This window comes from Daphnia magna, linkage group LG1 (genome assembly GCF_020631705.1).
Source record: "Daphnia magna isolate NIES linkage group LG1, ASM2063170v1.1, whole genome shotgun sequence".
Taxonomy (NCBI): Eukaryota; Metazoa; Arthropoda; class Branchiopoda; order Diplostraca; family Daphniidae; genus Daphnia; species Daphnia magna.
Window position 1 is genome coordinate 880373 of NC_059182.1, and position 22924 is coordinate 903296.

A 22924-nucleotide genomic window follows, 5' to 3' on the forward strand; every position below is an offset into this window, starting at 1 on the left:
GGGACTTCTCTTTGTCGATACGTTGGCGGATTCCTGAGGGTGTGCATTCCCTGTAATGGATTCCGTCACCGTGTCAGCCCGGACTTGTCTTCGGACAAGTCCCACCTTGTTCGCGATCCTTAAGACGCGATATCTAGTTACTGTAGTTTAAGCAACCTACGGGTTGCGTGGCCTGGCAGCCAACGGGTTAATTTAGTTAAGTGTATGTATGTTTGTGTAAATATTTGTGTGTATATTTATTGTTGTATAAAAAGTGGTGGAATTGTTGGGAGGAGGTGGGACAATAAAAACAATTTCAATTTTAATTTATTCTTGATGTTTAATTTATTTCGCCTTATTCGAATGTATGCATATCAAAGATAAACTTGGAGTGAAAAAGGTTTGGAAAATAAATAATCGAAGTCCAGCCATCTCACTAATACTTAATTCAATAGATTTCACGGTCGGTGAAACATCAGTGGATAAGTTGTTTTCTTTGTTCCATTTGACTTCAAGTATAATCACTTGGCAAAAAAAAAGGGAAAAAATGACTTTAAAAAACTAACTTCACATAGTGTCATCACAAAAGGAATTAACCATTACCATCTTTAACTTCTTTGTTTCCATTGAATGAGGTGATAATTCAACAAATACAAGAATGATACTGGATATGTTTTATTTACACTGACAACATAACCTTAGCGGCATTCTCTTCTATCACCGATTGACTCCAACGTCAATGAAACACATCAGATGGCTCCAGGATCTCTGCAAATAAAAACTGTAAACCACTATCGAAAAACCAAGTCCTGGATTGAACTAAATCACTGAATGATTTTACGACCACCACAGTACATCAGGTACACCCCCAAAGACCTGAAAGCACAATTTAAAAATCTTGAACTATTGCCAATAAATTCTAACATCACCTGATGACACCTGACATATTTAGATAGAGAAAAAGCTTATAATGAACTACTTTTTTAACGTATCACCTTTGGTGCAAAATGGGTATATTAGACTAACGTAGAGGAAAAATGTGATAGCAAAGCCAAGCCATGTTCCTCCTTAAAAATTTAATTTATACGTGGTATGATGATTCTTTGACATGCATTTTTGCCATAATACCTTGAAGACTCTGCCTTGAGTGAATTCACAAGATGCAACTCAAAACAGACGGAATCGGTGGAAAATTTTCAAGAAGAGAGAAGTTTGTTTCAGCAGACATCCTCAGTCCGAAGCCACGCGAAATGGAACAGCTGACAGGACAACTGACGTATCATATATGTCTTACAAGACATCTAGGGGAGAAATAACTAACTCCGTAGAATTTGTATAGGTATGTCAGCTGTCCCATATAACTATCCCGTCAAGAACAATACTTGCGTTTAAGTACTTCAATTTTGCTAATCTCTGATAGCTGAATTCCAAATTTAGGCATAACATCCTGGAATATCAACTCTAGTTGCAGCACGAAACGCTAAACATTTGTAGGTAAAACTGCCGTAGCTCGTAGGATCAGCCTGTAGTGTCTAAGCAAGAAAAACATGGAATAATAGCTACCACACCCTTACGCATACGAGAAAAGTATTTGAAATTGTTATAAAAATACAGCTTATTTTTTCCTTTTTGCTGATTGTCACAAAAATTTTCCGGAAGTAACCGGAAGTAGCCAATATCTCCGGAAATAGTGATCCCATGACAAAACGAGTAGGATTTTCATCATCTACACAGAACTTTTCTACAAATCTTTTTTTCCGAATGCTTTCGAATGGGATAAGTCTACCTGATATGTAGGAGTTGGTGCCATTTTTTTAACCGCTCTGGTTACTGCAGTATTAATTTCCCGGATGTGACGCATTTACACATTGCGGTCTGTAACAGTGGAGCACCTAAAATCGTTTTAAGCGAATGGTCATGTAAAATGTGTTAAGGAAAGTTTATTGGAAAGACTATTTAGCTTTGCGTGCACGATAATCTGCCAAAAAACTTTTTACTTGCTTCGTTGTTGCAAGTTTTTGGGTCTCGCTGTCGAGTCTATAAGCGATGTGATTTTTCTTTCGGTGACAGTGGTCCTCAGAAGTAGCTTATGAACGATGTGTTCCTTTTGTCTTTCCTGATGTCGATATAAATTTAAGAAACAAAGAATGTTTAAGCAGATCTATGTGTGAAACTTTAGGTTTGTCGAATGTCGAGATAGCTTACTATCTGAAACATAGGGTTTTTGTTTCCACAGGCTGGGCTCCCATATCATCGGAAAGTTTGGCTTCTTTCAAAACCGGGTTTACTGCAATTTCCTATTCTTCTGCTACTCTCACAACCTTTTCCTGCTAAATGAGAATCAGTTAACAAGAGGAAAATTTGATAAGACATATTTTGTTAGAAAACATACCTAGGCGGCAAAAGTGAGACAGACTTGGTAATAGCAGAGCTGGTGCGGTTTACATTAGCTGGAGTCACACTTTCTGAAGTTATCTACACAGTAACATTGCCACTAATTCCCATCGCCATCGATTTTCAGCGTTCCCTTTTTGTTTGGGACCTAATGCAACCTTCAGTGCCTTTAAGACACCCATAACGTCTCGACCAAAAAAGTTCCACGCACAGAAAAAACAGCTTTTAAAAAGACGGAATCGAAGACTACGCCGAGTTAATACTCTTTCTTATTTCCTTGGATTACCTAAACGAGTATAATTCTTTGATGATTCTCTCCCACAATTTTTGAATCATTCTTCTTTTAGCCTTTAGTTTTACACACACTAAAGGGTTAAAAAAAATAATATAAGTCAAGGAGAAACGGGGCCACAGAAATCAAAGGGGTCCAGATAAGCACTTCAATGATTTTGTAAAAATACCGTAACATGTGCGATAGTAAAAGGATCCGGAACTCTTCGGTTGCCCTTCCAACGAACATATACTTATACTTTTTTATACCAAAACTCCATCAATATCCTCTTCGAATCCATTACTATTGTGAATCTATATTAAAGAAATTAAGTATGCTTCAGTATAATATTCTTGCAAGACACTTACTGAAAATAGCGAAACCCTATTGGCATATCTCTCGTGAATTACTACCACGACATTGCGATTATTCTACCTACATTACAGAAACAGAACATGAATTAGTAAAAAATTCTTTGTGATAAACTAATTTTAAATAGTAAAACATCTAGTCAATTGTGATTCAATTCTCCCACTCAAGATATTCTTCCCACAAATAAAACCAATAGAAGTCAGTAAGATACCTTGAAAATATAAATAATAGAAGTAAATGATGCAGCAAATATTCATACAGCTCTCTCTTTTTGCCATGTCACTATTACTCAGAGTATAATCTATATTGATATATCTTTTACCTATCTTTGCAATGATACTTGGTTGGTATTAGATATTAAGGCATCCAATACCCCTTTTCGTAATAAGCAGGAAAAGCTTCCTGCCCCAAGAGTCATCTCAAACAGATCCATAAAGACAAACTTCGAAGAGAAGATATTTCATTTCATACTACCAGTGTTGTCAAAATCAAATGAAAAAATGATTTAAATCAAAATCAAATCATTTCGCCAAAATTGCTAAAATCTAAATCTTAAATCAAATCAAATCATTTTCTAGAATTGATTTAAATCGCTATTTAAATCATAAATCAAAATCATGAAAAAAATGATTTAAATCGCGATTTAAATCGATTTCAAAATCAAAATCAAAATCACTTCAACATTTTTTGCTTGAATATAACCATATGTTTGTTAGCAAAGCAATGGGAAATCTTTTCGTAATTTTCATTCACAAACTCGTAATTATTTTTTGTATTTTTTTTTTTTTTGCAATTGATTGATAGCAAGGGGGAAATTAGTGTAGGGTAGAATGAAACACTTCGTGTATTTTTTGTCCCTCTGACTAAAGTACTGATTTAATTCAACAAAAAAGTGTATAATTTTGTAGAAAATTATCTATTCTTTAACAATTTTTCAAAATTTTTGTCAGACGTCAAGAGCTAGATTTTTGTTTCAATTAACTCCGCGTTTCAATTGGCCCCATGCTCTCTACAAAATCAGTACAAAACTAAAAGTATCAGGCGCAATTCCCACAATGATCGTTATATTTTAGAAAGAATGATGAAGATTCTGTAATCTGTATTAAAATTTATATTTTTCCAAAAAACGCTGATTTTGATTTAAAAAAACGATTTATTTTCGCATAAATCAAATCAAAAATCGCAAAATTTAAAAATGATTTAAATCAAAATCAAAATCATGAAAAAATGATTTAAATCGCGATTTAAATCATTTGTGATTTAAATCGCAATAGATTTTGACAACACTGCATACTACCTAGTCCTATGAATAATAACATTTTAGCTAACATCAACATGTCATAGAGCTGCATGTGTAAGCCAAACCAAAAATACTGTTGGTTTGTTATTTCAAGCTTGTTTATACATATTATAAACAAAAACTAAAAGAAATAATGTGCAAATATACTGTACCATTCAAACGATGCCAAGTGACAATCCACTGACAAGCAATTAAGTATACCATGAAAATGGTAAAGTTCTGTGAAAAAGAAAAATCCTTCCAGTTGGCCTGAAAACATGGCAAATTTCAATCATGCTAAAGAAAAACCTCAGATATTAATTTTTAAATATTACCCTTAAAAATTAAACATACGATAAGCATAGATAAACCCAAAACCAACCTCAGGAATGAATGTTGTTCTCCACTGACTAATTCCATTGCTGACTAATTGTTGTTGCCCCGTTTGGTTGACTTAGTCACATGCAACTCATTCCATGGTTAGACATAACAGATTGTTGAAGGACATACTACTGCTGTAACAACACAAAATCAAATAACAATTTTAAAAATCTTCCATGACTTTTAGCTCTATGGGTGGTTATGCTCTGCGATTCCCTCTTGAGGCACCCAATCACTACCACTGTGCACACGTATCATCAAATGACCAGTCTGCGAACTAAGTGAGATATTATGGCATAACTAATTGCCTTACATACCCTAATTTATTAATACGCTTACCATTACCGACGGGGCCTCCCACATGCAACGCCACCTCAAGTCGTACATGCATCCACTTCCAAGTTCCAATGCGCGACTCCGCCATGCCGCCATTGACTGTACAGTAGCGATCGAAATGGGCCTAACAATCGATCGATAAATTCTATATGCAGTGGACTCCTCCTTCGTTGAAGGCATGGTCTATTCAAATTCCTCCTATTAGTGCTATTTTTTACCGTTAGATGGCGAATGATAGTTAGCTATTAATTTACATTTTTTGTTCAGCTAGCGATAAGAGTTGTCTATAAAAAAATGAATCAAACGGCGTTCCGTAGAAACCTAGAAAACGGAAGAACAAAGTTAATGTGCTGAAAGTACTTTTGTTCAAATTATTTCAAAATCTACTTAGCTGACGAATAAACTAATATTATTTTCGAATTCAGCGTTCAATTTTGAGTGAACAACATGATTTTTATCGAATTCGAAGATATGTCGGGTTTGTTGATTTTGACAAAAGTGGGAAGACTATACCCTTCCCACTTTTTCAATTTTTGGCAAAAATCTAGATATAGTTAACTATACATGGTTTCGATTCAAAATTTAACGCTGATTACGAAAATCAACTTTGTTTTTACATGGGCTTTATAGTTTTTGAGTTATTTGAATTCAAAGTGGTTGCACTTAAACCACTTTGATTGCGTTTTATTCGGGAACTGCGAAACTAACGGGAAAATAGATATTTTACTCGGAACCAGCGTTAAAATTTTGTCATAACACGTCAATTTTCATTGTAATTTTAATTCGTACTTTTATTCAAATAAAACTCTGTTTAAAAAACAAACCCGACAAAATAAGCCAAATTTCTCTTCGATTTAATTAATTTTTCAAGTTATTCGCGAAATTGAACGAGGATCATGAATATGGACTTTGTTTTCAGGTTAGACTGTTGCCATACCTAAATAAAAATCACTATTAAAGACTAAAGGTGATATGTGGGTTTGTTAGGCTTTATATAACTCCGAAGGGGGTTCAAATTTTTATCCAAAAAAGAAAAAAGAGGGAGGTATGTGAATAGTAGTCATAATCAAGGGGAATGGCAATATACCTTATTCGGCACAATCTCCCGAATGAGCTTTCAACATTACATACAGATGGCGTTCGATTGCCGCGTTCCCAATAAAGATCCCGCCGGCATTTTCGTGCGTAACAAACAACTCTATATACGTATAGGCGTTGGCAACTCTAAATTACGTCTAGCCTATATATTTTTCCCTTTAAATTTTCATAGGAAAAAGGTTAAAGCAAATGACGTAGAAGTTAGGGCTCTCATATTTCTCTGTTATTACTCCAACTTTTCACACAACGTTTGAGTTGGTACCCGAAAAAAAGATTTGGTTAAATGTCCAGTCTGCCTCGGTCCGCCTGTATACATGAGAACACAATTAAAATTTAAGGACAATAACAAATGTCAGTAAAAAATAGTCTCTAGTGAACATTTTTTACGTCTCCATTTGGCTTCAAGGATTTCTCAGACGCGCTCTCTGTTCAGGCTTTTGAGAGGCCCTCAACAAATATGCATCCTTATGACTAATGGCTGAACAGAGTCACAGCATACCTCTGTAATTGGCATTGACAAAAGAGCTTTAGGGAAAGTAAAAGATTTTTGACAAGGCGGCAAATTAAATGAAGTGATGCGCATACTACCTGCTATCAGAAATGGTAATTACAGAACATCGATTCGCATACCATTACACATGTAAAAAGGTGCTGACTGGATAATTAATGAGGTCTTCAACCGGTGACTTTCGAATCCGGCACTATGGAAACAGGTTATATTTTCGTATTACTCTATCGACCGTTAGGGGAACGCAATTTTTGGGTGAGAATGCTGAAGAAAATGAAATTCTTTTGGCCCGGGCCGTTGACGTCTCCTCTATATTGACGTCTCCTCCTAAACCGGTTGGCTTCATTACAATATATGCAAAATAAGCCTTACATAGTCACATCCACCAGTTTTCTTTCGTAAAGGGCGCGTTAACATTTGCTTATTGCAGATGTTTCATGACAAAAGTACTGCTGACACTTGAGCAGAAGCGGACGTTGTTGCAAAATCAGCTTTTTATGCGGACGCAACGTCCGTCCGATTGGTAAACAACGCGCACTGTCACGCCGAGTTTTTTCATTTCGCTAAATATTATGTAGGCTGGCCGCAAATTTACGTGACGACAGTTTTCACTTTCATTGGTTTTCAGAACGGCCGATGGCTAAATGGATTAAAGCGATTTGAGTTGTTGCAATCGAAATTTCTATTCAGACCGAAAGCAACTGGTTGTTCTTGTGGACTTTACTATTTACGAAACTATCCGACTTCACTTGTCAGACGGCAAACGTATAATCAAGAAATCAACAACTGTCAGCAGAAGCCATTAGTGAACAAATATATAGAAAGATCTTATATTGTTGTCCTATTGTTTGTTTGGCTATTCGTCTACGTGATTATTACGAACGTAAGCTTTTACGAATGATGTAACATGTCATTGTCCGATAACGCCACTAATGCAGCACAATCTACAACATTTATAGCCTACTTAAACCGATAATGATGTAATATAAATGATGACGTCCTCTTTGTTTGATAAGCTAATATACAGGAAATTCTTTAATTTAATTGTTGCCTTTTATTAATACCATTTTCTTTCACTCGGCAATTGTTGACTGGCTTCTGTTGATCAGGGCGTTCAATATCAATCGACTCCGGCGATAGACTCGACCACGATAATCTGATTTGAAAGCACGTTAAAGTGAAGTTCATTTAATATACTTCGTGTCCAGAAAATATATCAAATTTCTGCGAAATACTTTGGTAAGCTCCGAGGCTGTTGTCAATCGCTGACTGGTGGAATCCCACGATATTTTGCGTCTGTTTGGGCCTTCCTTCTTCATTTCAAAAATGCCGATTTCCTCCCACGACTTGCGAAACAGCAAAAATGACCCATGTTAATTCATAATTGATGGATATTAAATAATACTAATAAGTGGAAATGGCTTACATTTGTAGACCATATGTGAAGGTTGTCATCAGCACCGATAGCTGCTAGTAATTGACCGTTCGGTGAAAACGACACGTCGTGTACCATTTGATTGTGTGCCGGAAATGTAGTCGGAATGGAGTCTAGCTCCGGTTTCCATACGGTGATGCATCCGCTACCCAGACCACTATATATAGAAAGAAACCAAAAACAGCACCCCCAACACTTAAACACTTTCAAATCCTATATACAAGAAAGAAACTATTTCACATCCTAAAATAGTCAGGTTACGTATAACGTACCACGCAATCAAATGATTTTTTGATGCATCCATCACGGCACAGGATGTATTCGCTTCCGAACATGGATACCACGAAAGAGACAAGCAACTGGCTTTCGCGTTGAACTCATAACGCAGAGAAATCTGCGTGCCATCTTTCTTCCAAACCTGTATTATGCATACAACAAGGTGACATAATAGATCAATAACAACAATGTCATTGATTACCTTCACGGTGCCTTCTGATGATCCGCTGGCCAGCATTTGTGAGCGTTCGTTCCAAGCAACAACCCCAACCTCACCCTATATATTAAAAAATAAGTTGAAACAAATCATTGATATACTTGTCGATATAGTTCAAAATTACAACGTGAGGCAGCTGTTTGTGGCTGGCCGATAAACTGGTGCCGTTCATAATGGTGAAAATGCGGATGATTCCGTCGTGACAAGCGAGGGCCACTTCAACGTCCGAGATCCAGGCAACATCTCTGATGTTATAAGTAGTTCTTAATTTGGTTTCAACTGTTTCTTCCTCCTCGATTGCTCCGTTCCAAACCAAAAGTCCTCCCTTACGTCCGGAATCACGCCTGGCCCTCCGACGCGTCTTTTCAAACGAGATCAAAACTGATTAGAGTCCAAAATAAGAGAATCGTGACAATCAAACATCAATCAAATGGATTAACCTCTAGACGAAAATTGGCCACAAACAAATGGGTGGCAAATGGGCTCCAAAAGATGTTTGCGACGCCATCGCCATTCTGGACGCTATCGAAAAGAATTTGTTTGTTTTGATAGGTCCATAAAATGACGGATCCTTTATCAGTGCTAGCTGCTAGCAGAGTTCCATTTATCTGTATCAGAAACAAACAACAAATGAAATGAAAAATTCACGTTATATAATGTATATATAGGAAACGCGCACATTCCATTCCATATTGATCAGGGCGAACGCATTCGGGAGGTGATCATGTACGGCAGACAACGTTTCACGATCCCAGTTCAGGAAAAGTGGATCGTCAGTTTCATTTGCAATGAGAACTACACTTCCATCGTGGAAGCCAACGGCTAAAACGGGATCGATGGGATGAAAAACACATGTCGTCACTTTATTATCGGGCACCGGCTGCTGGTTGCACAATTTAGACCTCACGTGAAACTCGGGTGTTTTACCTGCATATATAAAAGTAATACAGTCAATGACGATAAAATATGCAATTCGGTTAATGGCGGTCTATTAAAAGAACGCCATTATCCGCATATATAGACTTCATCTGACACGTGTAACTTAATCGCTGGCGTGACCGGAGTTTTTCCAAGACCTTATCAAGTCCCAGCCTTTCTTTCGGATTGAATTTGATCATTTCACGTGCGATGTCGAGCAAAAAATTGAGCCCAGGATCGCCTGTTTCAATCAAATCATTTCAGTAAAACTAAAACCAATTTTGCTTGAAAGGTAGACAATAAATATAGACCTTGTTCTATGTTGACTGGCTTATTTTTGCGGATATTTTTGGGTACTTCAATAGCACCACTGCCAAACGGATGAATTCCGCGAGTGACGTAATAGAAAGTGACACACCCCGTTGCAAAAATGTCGCTACTGGGCGAACCTTTAGCTTCAAACAAGACGCTCATTTGCAACGAATTGTCGGTTAACATCAACAATTCGGCCGGCATCCACAGTTGACTTCCCTTGAATCCACTCATTGTGCATGTATCGTTAGTGCTCAGTTGCTTGCTCAATCCGAAATCGGACAGTTTAACGAGCACGGGCATCGTCTTGTTAGAAAAGAGAATGTTCTCCGGCTTGATGTCTCGATGGACCAATTTCTTCGAGTGAATGTAACGAAGCCCTTTCGTGATCTGAAGCAAAATTTTGGCATCCGACGGTAATTCTGCACCGACGTATGTCCCATCGCAAAGTTGTTCCAATGTTCCAGTACACAGCTCTAGAACGATATACCTAATGAATGCGCAGAATTTAATAATTGCTGTTCAACTCTTTTACATATATACGCGAGTATAGACTTGTATATTAATGTGCTTAAATATATTTACCTGAAATCACTAGATTGTTCGACTGTCAATATCTTCAAGACGTTTACGTGGTCCAGCTGAGTTTGCAACATCACTTCCCGGTTAAGTGGATCCACATTTTCCAAAATGATTCTCTTAACAGCGATGATTTCGCCGTTGTAAGTGCCACGATACACAACCCCGAAACCACCTCTGCCGAGCACATCGGTCTTCTCGAATTCGATATTACCCGACCATGGCTTTGAGAAATCGCATTGAACGGCCTTCGAAAGTGCCATACTCTTTCAGTTTGTTGAGAGAAATGTGTATAGGCCTATACTATCATGACCAATGAATCGTGTTGTAACTGACGACGAAGCAATTTTCACTTCACGATAATACGAGAAGCGGGAAAATGCTTGTCAAATGCGTTAACACCTTATTTTATCTACTTCGAATATGCTCCTGTATATCTTTGCGATTTACCTTCCAAATCTATGCCGAGTTATCAAAGACCCAAGATAAGTTTATTAGACATTTCAATGCCTTATCTGTTCTTAGGCATTTTTCAGCATTGAAATTTTGGCTCCCCTTTTCCTTATACATACGATTTTCAGATGTTATATAACTCACCGTTTTCAATCACATCGCCATCATGATTTGTACCAAATTCCTTTTCAATCGCGAGCTTTTCATTTGAAATCTGAAACAATGGCGTATATATATTTTTGTTCTGTCAGGTGGCGCAAGTTATTATCAACAATGCAAATTACCGAAAAATTCTGACTTTGGTAAGTAGGCTATAGCAGATAACCCGAGCCTAAATATTCAATAACGCGCGCAAAAACTATTTCCAACCTCCACGAAAAGGTAACGTGAGAATCAACTTGCGGTCGCGTTTTTTTTTTTCTCTTTCTATATAGCATGTGAACTCAACCACCATTTTTCTTGAAAAACGATACACATCAACGTGTGGAAAACGATAGCGTTTTTCGGAATGCGAATTCGGATACAAGGCGCTTATTATTTTCAGAACATTAGAATGCACGATTTTTACTTTCAAAGCAAGAAAGAAAAAAAAACAAAAACAATTGACTTGAATATGACTTCTCAGCGTGAGAAATTGGATCTGGTTGGCTGTGTTATCAATCAATCTATATACGGTTACCCACCTGCTCCAAATAATAACAGCCTTTGTAAACATCTTGAACGGTAGATCAATTCGGTCGAATTCGATTAACCAAACGATTTGCTCTCGTGTCTACACGTAAACCAGAAAGTGAACTCAAAGGGGGTCCACTTTTCTTCACCACAAACGTGCAACTATTGTAAACAATCCAAGGTTTGAGCAGCGATTCATTGAGTGCGACATTATTCCTTCATACAATTTGGTTCAATTCATTGGTGCCTGATTAACTTGTTACAAGAGTATACAGCGGTCTCTTTTCTGAGTGTTTTATTCCATATTCATTAAATCCAGCCTTGAAGGTGCTGAGCATTCGTCCAAAAGAGATGCAAAAATTCCAATCGATTGACACACCCCACGAAACCTTCAACTTTTGAGTCAGAAAATTCAAAGTTTTTCTCTTTTCTTTTCCATTGTGGGTCAGCGCAGCCATCGTACACGCCCTATCACGATTGCCTGGCGGCGAAATTTGCTGTTTAGTCGTTGTAAAAGAATATATCAAAAAGCCAAATCCTGAAAAAAGAGTAAATCGCTGTTTGACTGAAAAGAGCAACAATTTGCAAGTCCCTTATAGCATCAGCCTTGGCTTCCGAGAGGCCACAAGGCGGGGTGTCTTTGATTGGAAACGGTTGTCTTTCCGAAAAAGAAAAAGAAAAAAAAAGATTTTCAACTCCAAACGGCCTTTAGGCTGCCTACAAAATGTATGCAATCAGCAGTTTTGCTCTACTAACGGTTGGCCATATCATTAGCGCTACACCTGAGCCTTTTCTTTAGGCGGTGCCATTTTTAATATTGTCTTATGTTTCGCCGGAAAAAAAGGAACGAGGGCTCACCAAATAATTTCGTTCACCGACAGAAGAAAAAAAACAAAATCGGTGAGGAATAAAAGAGCGAGACGATCATAACAGCAGACACGCAAAAAGTATGTTAGGTTTCTGTTTCGCCTTGAAAGGTGAAAATGGATGACAATAAAGGCACATCAAAACGTCCCTTTTTTTTCCAGGTCGCTCCTTCAAAGTATATAATATATACATATACATGTAGCCTATAAAAGTATATGGCCCTCACGCAGACACGCTTCTTTTTTTTTTTTTTTAGAAAAATCCTGTGGTCTAACCGCAAAGACTCGCGGGAGATGAAAAACATTTTCGTTTGCCGTGTTATCCGAACGACGAATCGAACTGTTTTTCGTTCGTCTTCGTGCGATGTGCAAGGCTGACGCGGTTTTAGGATGGTAAAAATCAAATAGTCTGGATGATGAGTAGTCAATTATACATTCAATCATTTATTCGGTTGACATGAAAAGAAATGAAGTTTTTTCTTTGGACATAAGACGGGCCACTTTTGGTGGAGCGTTCATTGTTCATGATTGGCACAGTTGGCATTCATCGGCCTTGAAAATATAACTATACAGTAGAGTTGTCTTCACTGGCGGCCCGATATAAAAGCACAACATTATTCAACACGATTCTCCTTTTACGATTCACAGCGTGCGCTGTAGGGTCCGGAGGAAATGAACGAACGCAAGACATTCTCTGAATTCACGGGCAGTTCTTGTTCTTATATACAAAGATATATAGACTCTGTTAGTGTTTTTTCTTAACATATATATATATGCTGGCCTTGTTTTCTTTCAGGAATGATGGAATAATTATCTAACGTTTCTGCTTTGGGCTCATTTTAAATGAATGCTGTGCAGCACCCAGACAATTCTTTTGTGTGTGTGTTTAAATGTAATTCTCAATGCCGCCGCCCATCATTTCCAATTACTGTTGAACTGATTTCTTTATATATGCCTTTGTATTTTATTTTTTGCGAAAGAAATTTCAGATTTGCATGAACTAAAATGATAAATAAATAAATAAATAGGGCAAAAGCACGATGATCTGGTTTTTGTTTTGTTTGGGGTATATTGCGTGCTTTACCCGTATATGTAAAATTAATGTTCCATCACAGCACGTCTGCGTGAACAAGAAAAAATATATATATTCCAAACATTTGCGTGTTGCACACGAAATAGGCTGATGGTATAATGAGAATTTTTTTTTTAGTTTGACCCCGCTTTTTTTTTCAATTCAATTAACTGGGCGCTTTCTCTTTTGCTGATTTCAAACTTTTTGCGTTATATACGTGGACGATATTAACAACTGGTTTTTTGTTTCTCAAATTTTCTTCCTATTTAGATTTATGCAAACTCCAAACACAGTAGCAAAAAGCCATGAGAAAATCATTGGTGACTTTTGTCCAGCTCACCGGTTTTATTTTACTTCAGCCATTTTGAGAAGAATAAAATAAATAAGAACAGTTTACCTTTTCATTATTCCAATTTTTGCAGAAGGGGCTTCTGGTGCCGGTGCGCTTCTGTGAATGAGTTGGCCATTATTACCATAGACCTTCCTGCTGCGAGTCTTTACAAAAAATATTACGCATGTCTAACTGGAAAAGGAGAGCGATGCATCATGCGTGTCTAAGAACAGGCGTTTGCTGTTTGGGTGGGGTAATGTGCACCAACAAATCAACGGGAGTGCGCCAAACAAAACAAAAAAAATTGACCCAGTTTAAGGAAAACGAACTTGAACAAAAATGGGAAAAAAAAACACGAACCGGTTTCCCTTTTTTTTCTTGGTTTTTGATATTGTGTATACAAGGAACTTTGGCGCCACTCTACATTTTTTTTTTAAAGCAATAAATCGGTCGATCATAAAAATAAAAAAAATGAAAATGGTTTTCCTGCAGCAGGTGGACTGGACATCAGAGCAATTTCACGGACAACCGGTAGACATTTTCGGTTGAAAACGGGAAGTTTAAAAGATATATACAAACCATCGGCATATACAGAGAGATCCCCTTATATAATAAAACCACAGGAATTTCATTTTTTTTTATTTTTTGTGAATAAAATAAATGCCATTATCCCGTAGAAAATTAACGAACCACCACACCCCAAAACCCCAGCCGGCCACCATATATAATGAGCGTGTATGGATGAAACCATCGGAAAAACCAGAAACAGAATTCGCGAATTAAAAAAACAAAACAAATACATTTGAAAAAGCTCGTTGACATTGAAATAGTCTATAACAATCAAAAATAAAAACAAAGGGAATTTTATTTGCAGCAGCGGTTGCGGAGGTCGTAGAGAGAGTGATGGTGATGGCCACTGGACGCGATATGTCCGGTCTATACTCTCAAAATCTTATTACGTGTAGCTTAAGGCGATTGTCCAGCGGGTGTGGCCATCTGATAATAACCTCGCATTATATATAGACACACGGTTCAGAAAGCAAACGAAAAAGCAACACTTATGAGCCTGTTGAAAGCGTGTATCAATCATCTCCGATCCAGTACATACTTAACAGTTCAACGGTAAACGGATCAAGGTGGTGCAAGTGAAAACATTCGGCCTTCCCTTTTTTTGTTTTTGATTTTTTTTTCTGATGTGCGGCAGCGAAATTTCTTTGGCCGCATCGAACTTCGTCATTTGTCTGGGGTTGCCCAACCCGTTTGAACTTTGAACGCAAATAAAATTTCCTCTCGCCGCTATACGTCGCTGATGCACAAATGAAATAAACTTGGATTCACAAAACAATGCGTGAGATTTCCGGGAGTGATGGACATTTGGTGGGGAATTCCATCGCAATTTCGCATGTCCGATTTCTTTGATTGAACGAATAATTGAAGCCCCCCAGCTGGCGACGAAATGTTTGAGGGCTTCACATTGTATTGGAACTTATTTGCCAACAAGCGACGGCGACGCACATGTAATCGAAAAGAAAAAAAAAAAAATGAGCAAGAGAGAGAGAGAGAGAAAGGGCTGAACCAAGGACATTAAAGGCACGCCGCTACGGCCGCAACAGCCACAGCCCTGCCGCAAGCGCGTGACACGTAAATTTATAAAAACGTGTGAGTTTCTAGCGAATGAATTCAAACGTTCTTTAGCCGTCGCATTCAACGCAAGTTCCAGAACGTACAGTGTCGTCTCAAACTCCATCATGGTAAAGTATATATAAGAAAACAAACAAATCAAATGATCCCGCGCTGATTGGATCGTTCACGGATAATTTTTTGGTTTTCTTTTTGAATTCAATTTGCACGCAGTTATCTACAAAAGTGCTACTGGCTGTTCTGTTTGTTGTGATGGCCAGTCAGGCGCATCCAGTGTCTCGTCCGTCTCCTGGATTCTCTTATTTCAGCCGGAGCAACAAGTTGCTCTATAATCACGAAATGGTGCCGACAACGGCCAAGCCCACCCAGCACCGTTCGGCTACGGCAGCCTCGGGTAAGATCTACGACGAAGTCGTCACTAACAAGCCCAAAACAGGACCGTACGGAATGACGTTTTTCAAACGCAAACCGGCTGGCGGACGCAACAAAACGGAGATGGTCGACACGTTAACGAAGAAGGCCAATCTAGTGGAGCTGAAGAAAGGGAATCATCATCACCATAAAAAAATCGATAAATTCTTTAGAGAATCATCCGCTGCGTTGGCTGCCAATCAAACGCGAGTGAGACCTACGGCCGATGTCGCCGAAAAAAAGGAATCCATCGTCAAGGTATCGACCAACTCGACGGAGGGTAAGGCGATTCAAAGGCCGTTGGAATTGACTGAAGTGAAGGAATCGGAGAAGTCGGAGGAAGAATCACCCGACAAGGAGGAATCCGAAGAAGAATCATCACCCGACAAAGAGAAAGCGGAAGGCAAATCGTCGGAAGAATCTTCGGAGGAATCGTCAGAAGGATCAGGATCTTCATCGTCGGAAGAATCTTCTGAAGAATCTTCGGAAGAGTCGTCGGAAGAGTCTTCCGAAGAATCTTCAGGTGAATCCTCGCTAGAAGGAGAAGAAGAAGAAGAAGAAAAAGAGTCGGATGGATCGAAAACATCGGGACGGACGCCAGCTGGAACGCAACTGATGGTCGATTCGGCCGACGTCTTCCCCGAAATGCAACGTCTGCACAAGAAATTCGGCATCACGACGAAGGGAACTCAACTCTTGTTCATCTCTGGATTGCATCCATCGCAACAATCCAATAACAAATCGTTGTCAAACACTAGGCCTACTGAAGCCAAAAAGAAGGATAAAGCCGTCCGTCAGCCATCGATCGCTTCCACCACCGACAATCAGCCATCAACGTCTACGACCGAATCCAGCGAGAAGAAAAGCCAAGCCCTTGCACCGGCGGTGGATGAGACACGGCGCATGGACTGGCCATCCGACCTGAAAGCGAATGGCGAACGGATTGAAGTGCCATGGCCATCCGACCTGAAAGCCAATGGCGAACAGATTGAAGTGCCAATCAAGCCGAAAGTGCGCGCTCAACATTTATTCTTTTCGGCGATGAATCGAGGCAAGGCAGCAACGACCAGCAAAGCGGCAACATCGCACGCGCGTATCTACAGCTCGGTACAAGCTCCGAACGCGGCTGGAAGACCTTCCTCGCAGCAGAGACAGAGAACGGCGACCGTCCTGACACCTGGTGGGACGCATCAAGCGAATTGGGACGATGATTTCTTCCCATCCATATCGAAACCTGTCAATAACAATGCGTTGCGATTTTTCCGCTCAACCGCATCGGCTACGAGGGCCCGCACTTTAGCGAAAACTGGTTGAAAGACAAGGTCGACTTTCACCCCGTCTAGCGGCATCCAGCAGCACCTACCTTTTCGTAATATCTAGGACAAATTTTTATTTGCTTTAATTTGCATTTTTATTGGTATCATATTTATTGATGCTCTGCTGGATCATTTTTTTCAAAAACAAAATGTGTCCAGCCATTGGAGTATATAATAACCAAATTTGTTTTTGTTTTTGTTTTTTTCAAAAGGACGTGGAGAGTTTGAAACATTCGTCGATGTAATTGCGTTGTACATTTTGGATAAATTACTTCTATTTGATATCAAAAAATAGTTCACCATTCCCTTGCTTAATTTTTCTATTTTTTTGTAATGAAACAATAAACGAATTTCACAGTATATACATCCAAACAAAAACAAAAGAGCTGATGTTTTGCCATCTGTTTCATTCCCTTCCATTGCCGCGTCGCTTTCGCTCTTTTCGTCGTTGAAACCCACCCAATAAAACAAACAAATGAAACAGATTTTATTTTGATTGATTTATTTTATTTTTTTTTTTTTTTTGTAGAAATCATCGAAATCGAGAAGCTGTAATCCACTCACGCACGATCGGACTGACTGCTTATACGAGTCCAGGTCGAAAACAGGATTGTTGCTGTGCCAAATGTCTTTCAATTGTTTTGTTTTGTTTTCAAATCACTTGCAATTGCTTTCACATTTTTGCGCGCTGCAGACAATGGTTACTTTGCCATCGGTTATTAATTATATAGTCCCAAAATGCATATACAGCATAGATATATAAACAAGGAAAAGGTGTTATCGCATGCACACGTAACATACACGAAGGAAAATCGCATAACCCAGTTTTCGTCGAAATGCTCAGTTGAATTAACCGGTTTTCCGTCCCGTTGCTGTTGAAACAAGAAAAAAAAACAAAACACGGTCTGTCTCGTTGGTGCGTATTAGATATATACATTTGGCAACTGTGAATTACACCGAATGCCACGTATGTGTGTAGCAATACACCCAACGGCGGAATGTATCACTATGAACATAAAGAAATCAGAAAAGCGAAGTAAAAAAAGAAAATTGGTTCATTAATTATTCGTGATTTCGTTAGAAATTTGAGTTTGGTAGACTAATATATTGCAATCCGAACCGGATTGACGGACAAGTCTGATGCATATCTCATCATTAGATGAGCTGCTTTTTTCTTGGGTACAGACCTTGATCCTTATCCGATTTTGAGAATTTCCTTTTTTTCTCGTTAGAATTTTCGGTTTTTCCGTTATTTTTTTTTGTTGGTCTCACTAAAATGGATTGTGCCCCGCCTTTTCTTTCAAATTAGTTTGAAAAATTTCGCCTTACCAATAAAAACGTTGCGAAATGAGGAGCTTACCATAAACTTACTAAAACAGAGTCTAATAAACGCGACATTGAAAGTTTGGATTTTCTTTTCTTTTTTGAGCAGGGAGAAAAGGCAAGAGCAATGATGTATTGTTTCCTTGCTTGCCTAACAATCAAACGGCCATGACATTGGGTGTGACACGTCCAGGAAAAATAAAGGCGATGGCATGTCCGGAATTTATACGATCATTTTTGTTGTTTTGTTCTTTCTTTTTCATCAAAAATGGTTTCATCAGCTGGTTGGTCAGGTGCTCTTAGCCGGCAGGTATCTAAACACATTTCGTAGTTTAATTAGCATGGCGGGGTCCGGCTATAATGACGTGAACATATTTTTATATACACGTACGCCAAGGCAAGTTGATTACACGAAAGATGATGTTATTCGTATACCGATGTATATACAATACGTTACGTGAATATATGCGTTGATTGTTCTTCAAGGCCTCAACACTCGAAAGTGCTACTTAATAACGTTTAATTCCTTTTTGTGTGTGTCGAATTTCTGTTTGATTGTCGATTGTTTTCACGATGACCAGCACGTTCTTATTCTTCCTCAACATGCGTGCATATACTTCCCGCATGATTCATTCTCCGACAGCTAAACAAGCTATCATAGCACTTGACAAGAAATGAATGTCTTCGGATTGTTGATTGTGTTCGTTTACAAAGACTTTGCTTATTGTATATAGCCTGTATTAGTTTTGCCATTTCAAGTACGTGCGTACAGGTGCGTGTCCCATATCTCCTGTACGGACGAACGATTCCCACTGCGGTGGGAGAAATACCTTGAACTTGAATATCGTCGTGATTGGAACATCACGAGTTTTTTTCTTGTTTTTTCTCTCACACGAGTGAGGGAAACTCGTTCAATCGATTAGATAAATATGTTCCATCTGAACAGCGGGATAACAAAACTTGTAAAGGCCCTCAGTTTAACCAATCATCATCGATCATTGCAAAAAAGTCTGTAACTGACAAGAACGTCGGTAATGTCACGTAGTTTAACAAGCAAGGAATTCAAGAAATTTTTATTTAAATAAAAAATAAATAAATCAAAACAAAAAATTGTTTAACAAGAAAAACTGAAAGAAAAAGTGGGCGATTCCAGAAAGATTTCCGGGAGTACAGAACCCCCGACAAGGGGGTTTTTTTCTTGTTTATTTTTAAAAATAATTGTCTATAGAACAGTCGCCATTGGACGGGGTGGGCCAAGCAGTTTTTCTTTTTTCTTTTTCAACGATAATACAATACCCAAGGTGGGTACATATTCGACCATAGCAGAGCATGGACTAGCGCAAAAAAATGAGAGAAAGGTCCATCAAGGACATTTTCGATCCACATTTTTACTCTAGTTGTCCAAACGGCCCACCCTAAGCCCTCCGTGACAGGCAGCAGACCAGGCAGTGCTGCAACTTATAAAAGTGTGAGCATAGCACGGAAACGAGATCAATCGTTCTTCTGTTGCGGTTTCCTTCGGGAGTTTTAGAGACGCAGAAAAAAAAGCGGACGTAACCGTGTCTCCCAAAGCCCCATCATGGTATATACACAGTTAATGCCATTACAGCAACACATCAATAACCAAAATCTCCTTACAAAAAGAAATGGCCATTTTCATTTTCAATCGTTCAAAACATCACGTTCGTTTCATCTGCATTTCTTGTTTGTTTCTCTTTTTTTTCTTTCTATGTTAATTATGTGCTGCAGCTGCTCTCAAAAGTATTGGGCCTTTTGTTCGTGTTTGCGCTAACAGCCAGTCCGATCATAGAGGCGATACCAGTTTTCAGATCAACGGCAGCGGCCATCACGAATGCAGCGGCCGATACGGTGAAGATGGCCGGCCACAAAACGGGACCCTACCGTCTGACTTTCTTCAAAGACCGGACGGCGCCAGGTGAGCAGAACAAGACTGTCGTGTCGACGCCGGCGACGGTGACCAAGTCCAACGTTTCCGGACGTTGCGACGCTGGGGAAGGTGTCGAACGTGGTTGATGAGGTGAAGAAAGAAGCGTCGATTGGATCGACTGCCATTTTTGCTGGAGAAGTGCCAGAAATGTTTGGTTTCGATTGGTCCAAGAAGATATCGAAAGTGGCTCAAAAGAAATCTTCGGAAGATTCATCGGAAGATAGCAGTTCATCGGAAGGAATCTTCGGAAGATAGCAGTTCATCGGAAGAATCTTCGGAAGATAGCAGTTCATCGGAAGAATCTTCGGAAGATAGCAGTTCATTCGGAAGAATCGTCGGAAGAATCTGAAGGGGAAAAAACAGGTGTTTCGTCCGCTGATTCGTCGGATGAATCCTCTGAAGAGTCTTCAAAAGAGAACGGTGGATCCGAAGAAGAAGAAGCATCTGAAGAGGAAGAGGAGGAAGAAGAGGATGATGAGGAAGAGGAGGAAGAGGATGAGGAGGAAGAAGAGGATGAAGAGGAAGAAGAGGATGAAGAGGAAGAGGAGGATGAAGAGGAAGAGGAGGAAGAAGAGGATGAAGAGGAAGAGGAGGATGAAGAGGAAGAGGAGGAAGAAGAGGAAGAAGAAGAAGAAAAAGATAAAGAAGAAGGTGAAGAAGAAAAAGAAAAAGATAAAGAAGAAGGTGAAGAAGAAGAAGAAAAAGATAAAGAAGAAGGTGAAGAAGAAAAAGAAAAGGATAAAGAAGAAGGTGAAGAAGAAAAAGAAAAGAAGAAGGTGAAGAAGAAAAAGATAAAGATAAAGAAGAAGGTGAAGAAGAAGGTGAAGAAGGAGAAAAGGAGAATGAAGTTGAAAACGAAGAAGATAAGGAGAATGAAGTCGAAAATGAAGAAGTAAAAGAGAAAAAAGACGAAGATAATGAAGAAGAAGAAGAGGAGGAAAAAGAAAAGGAGAATGAAGTCGACAAAGAAGAAATAAAAGAGAAAGAAGAAGAAGAAGAAGTCGAAAAAGAGAAGAAGAAGAAGAAGCTGATTCTCCCAATGTGATGCAACCTAACCAATTGCCTGCCGTCCTAACACCAGCCGGAACGCAACTCATGACCGACTCAATGGACATTTTCTCTGAAATGAAACGCCTGCACGAGACATTCGAGTCCAAGACGAAAGGAAATCAGCTTTTATTCGACACATCCGCAATCTACCCATTATCCAATCTGATCGACGACAAGACTTCATCATCCACCATTGAACCTGCATCAGGGATGCAATCCATTCCAATGACTAATAGTACCCCGCCGCCGGCCGCTAGCATCCGACAACCGACCGGAACACGTGCACCGATCAATGCGCTATTCAACGCCTGGCTGAAATCCTTGCCGGAATTCCAATCGAAGAGCAACAGCCCTGCGGCGTCGTCCATCGCCAAAGTGCAACCTCAACACTCGTTTTTCTCGGCGGTGCAGGCAAAACCCGAACATAGCGCACCGGAAAAACACGTGGCGGCCGAAGTGAATCAATCGGCCATGCAGAAGCCATCCGCGATGGTAACGCCAGGCGGAACGCAATTAGGTGATTGGGATGACGTCGTCGATTTCTTTGCGCCCAGCACCTTCAACCAACCGGCCGATTATTCAGCAGGCAACGGCCTGCACTTTTTCCGCTCCGCAGCGCCACCCGCATTCCGCACCTAAACCACCGCAAGCCACGAGAAAACGTATAGAGCGATGAGAACAGAAAAATGGTTAACTGCAAGGTCAATTACCATTCGAAATAATTCGTTTTCTTGTCGACACATTCGAATTCCCGTTTTCCTTTAGGACTAAATTGCGCGATTGTATAACGGCTCTGAATGTTTCCCCGATCTTTCCATCTATAATGATATTGTAAATGACTCATGTCTATAATTCTGCACACTTACACGCGAGTAAGAACAAATAGGAGTGATGTAAATGCTCGAAAGGCCCATTTTATTTTGTAGTCAAAGCAAATAAACAAGTCGGTTTATATATCAAGTTTCCATTTTTGGTGTGTGAGTTATTCGTGTCGATCTAGGGGTGACAAATGTTCTTCACAAAAGGTGAACAAAGACAGCGTTGCCATCACGATTGGCAGCCTATAATCGACTATTGAACAGGATGTCACGGTCCAGATAACATTGCCAGTTCATTTGGGATCGTATACATCAGTATACTACAAAAGTATAAAGACAATTGTGTAGATAGCCTCCATCACCTGCACTCTTTGTGCGCTATAACCTTGAACGAAGAATCTGAGCATTACAAAAACAACGACCTAGAAGACAGCAGACGTGATTATTCGTATATAACCTATACGTATATACTGTACGTATTCTATATACGTCGTTTTCTCCCGGCACCCAACCCAAAAATGTCCCCTTTTGACGTCACAACATCTTCAATGATGTCTTTTGACGACACACTTTGGCCAAGATAAAACCCAAGTGCCATTCAGCAAATTTTTGAATTGATGCCTTGGCTGTATTCAATTAAATGGGAATGTTGCTGATGGCATCGGTTC

The 22924-nt window shown here is 39.3% G+C and overlaps 3 protein-coding genes and 1 long non-coding RNA gene across 16 annotated transcripts; 2 read left to right on the plus strand and 2 right to left on the minus strand.

Moving 5' to 3' along the window:
• Window positions 1–311: 311 nt before the first annotated feature.
• On the minus strand, window positions 312–5135 carry LOC116936060. 11 transcript variants are annotated; one of them, XR_006645285.1, is made up of 13 exons: window positions 5016–5135; window positions 4678–4953; window positions 4469–4592; window positions 3013–3079; window positions 2835–2958; window positions 2372–2738; window positions 2185–2309; window positions 1977–2095; window positions 1766–1871; window positions 1108–1705; window positions 975–1046; window positions 583–855; window positions 312–503 (listed from the first exon to the last, which is right to left on the minus strand). It is a non-coding gene; the product is annotated as an uncharacterized LOC116936060 (long non-coding RNA). The 11 variants fall into 11 exon arrangements; XR_006645311.1 differs by having other exon boundaries at window positions 479–855; window positions 4469–4565; XR_006645315.1 differs by having other exon boundaries at window positions 479–855; window positions 2372–2659.
• A 1994-nt stretch (window positions 5136–7129) lies between these two features.
• Window positions 7130–10725, minus strand: LOC116918814 (calcium-dependent protein kinase 5). Of its 3 annotated transcripts, none has more exons than XM_032924593.2 (11): window positions 10362–10725; window positions 9776–10266; window positions 9580–9705; window positions 9226–9473; window positions 8987–9154; window positions 8674–8907; window positions 8532–8606; window positions 8326–8471; window positions 8045–8210; window positions 7854–7964; window positions 7130–7774 (listed from the first exon to the last, which is right to left on the minus strand). In XM_032924593.2, the coding sequence occupies exons 1-11, from the start codon at window positions 10616–10618 to the stop codon at window positions 7739–7741; spliced, it is 2058 nt and encodes a 685-aa protein (XP_032780484.2). In that variant the 5' UTR covers window positions 10619–10725; the 3' UTR covers window positions 7130–7738. The 3 variants fall into 3 exon arrangements, with proteins under 3 accessions (XP_032780484.2, XP_032780475.2, XP_032780493.2); XM_032924584.2 differs by having other exon boundaries at window positions 7135–7774; window positions 8671–8907; XM_032924602.2 differs by lacking the exons at window positions 7130–7774; window positions 7854–7964 and having other exon boundaries at window positions 8132–8266; window positions 8671–8907.
• Window positions 10726–15324: 4599 nt separating this feature from the next.
• On the plus strand, window positions 15325–17477 carry LOC116919535 (transcriptional regulator ATRX homolog). The gene is made up of 2 exons (XM_045168229.1): window positions 15325–15500; window positions 15604–17477. The coding sequence occupies exons 1-2, from the start codon at window positions 15498–15500 to the stop codon at window positions 17113–17115; spliced, it is 1515 nt and encodes a 504-aa protein (XP_045024164.1). The 5' UTR covers window positions 15325–15497; the 3' UTR covers window positions 17116–17477.
• Window positions 17478–20315: 2838 nt separating this feature from the next.
• LOC123476792 (glutamic acid-rich protein-like) lies at window positions 20316–21074 on the plus strand (the record flags this gene model as incomplete). The annotated part of the gene is made up of 2 exons (XM_045179501.1): window positions 20316–20414; window positions 20613–21074. Coding segments are annotated over exons 1-2 (561 nt in total), but the record flags the coding sequence as incomplete, so codon positions are not given.
• Between the last annotated feature and the right edge of the window lie 1850 nt (window positions 21075–22924).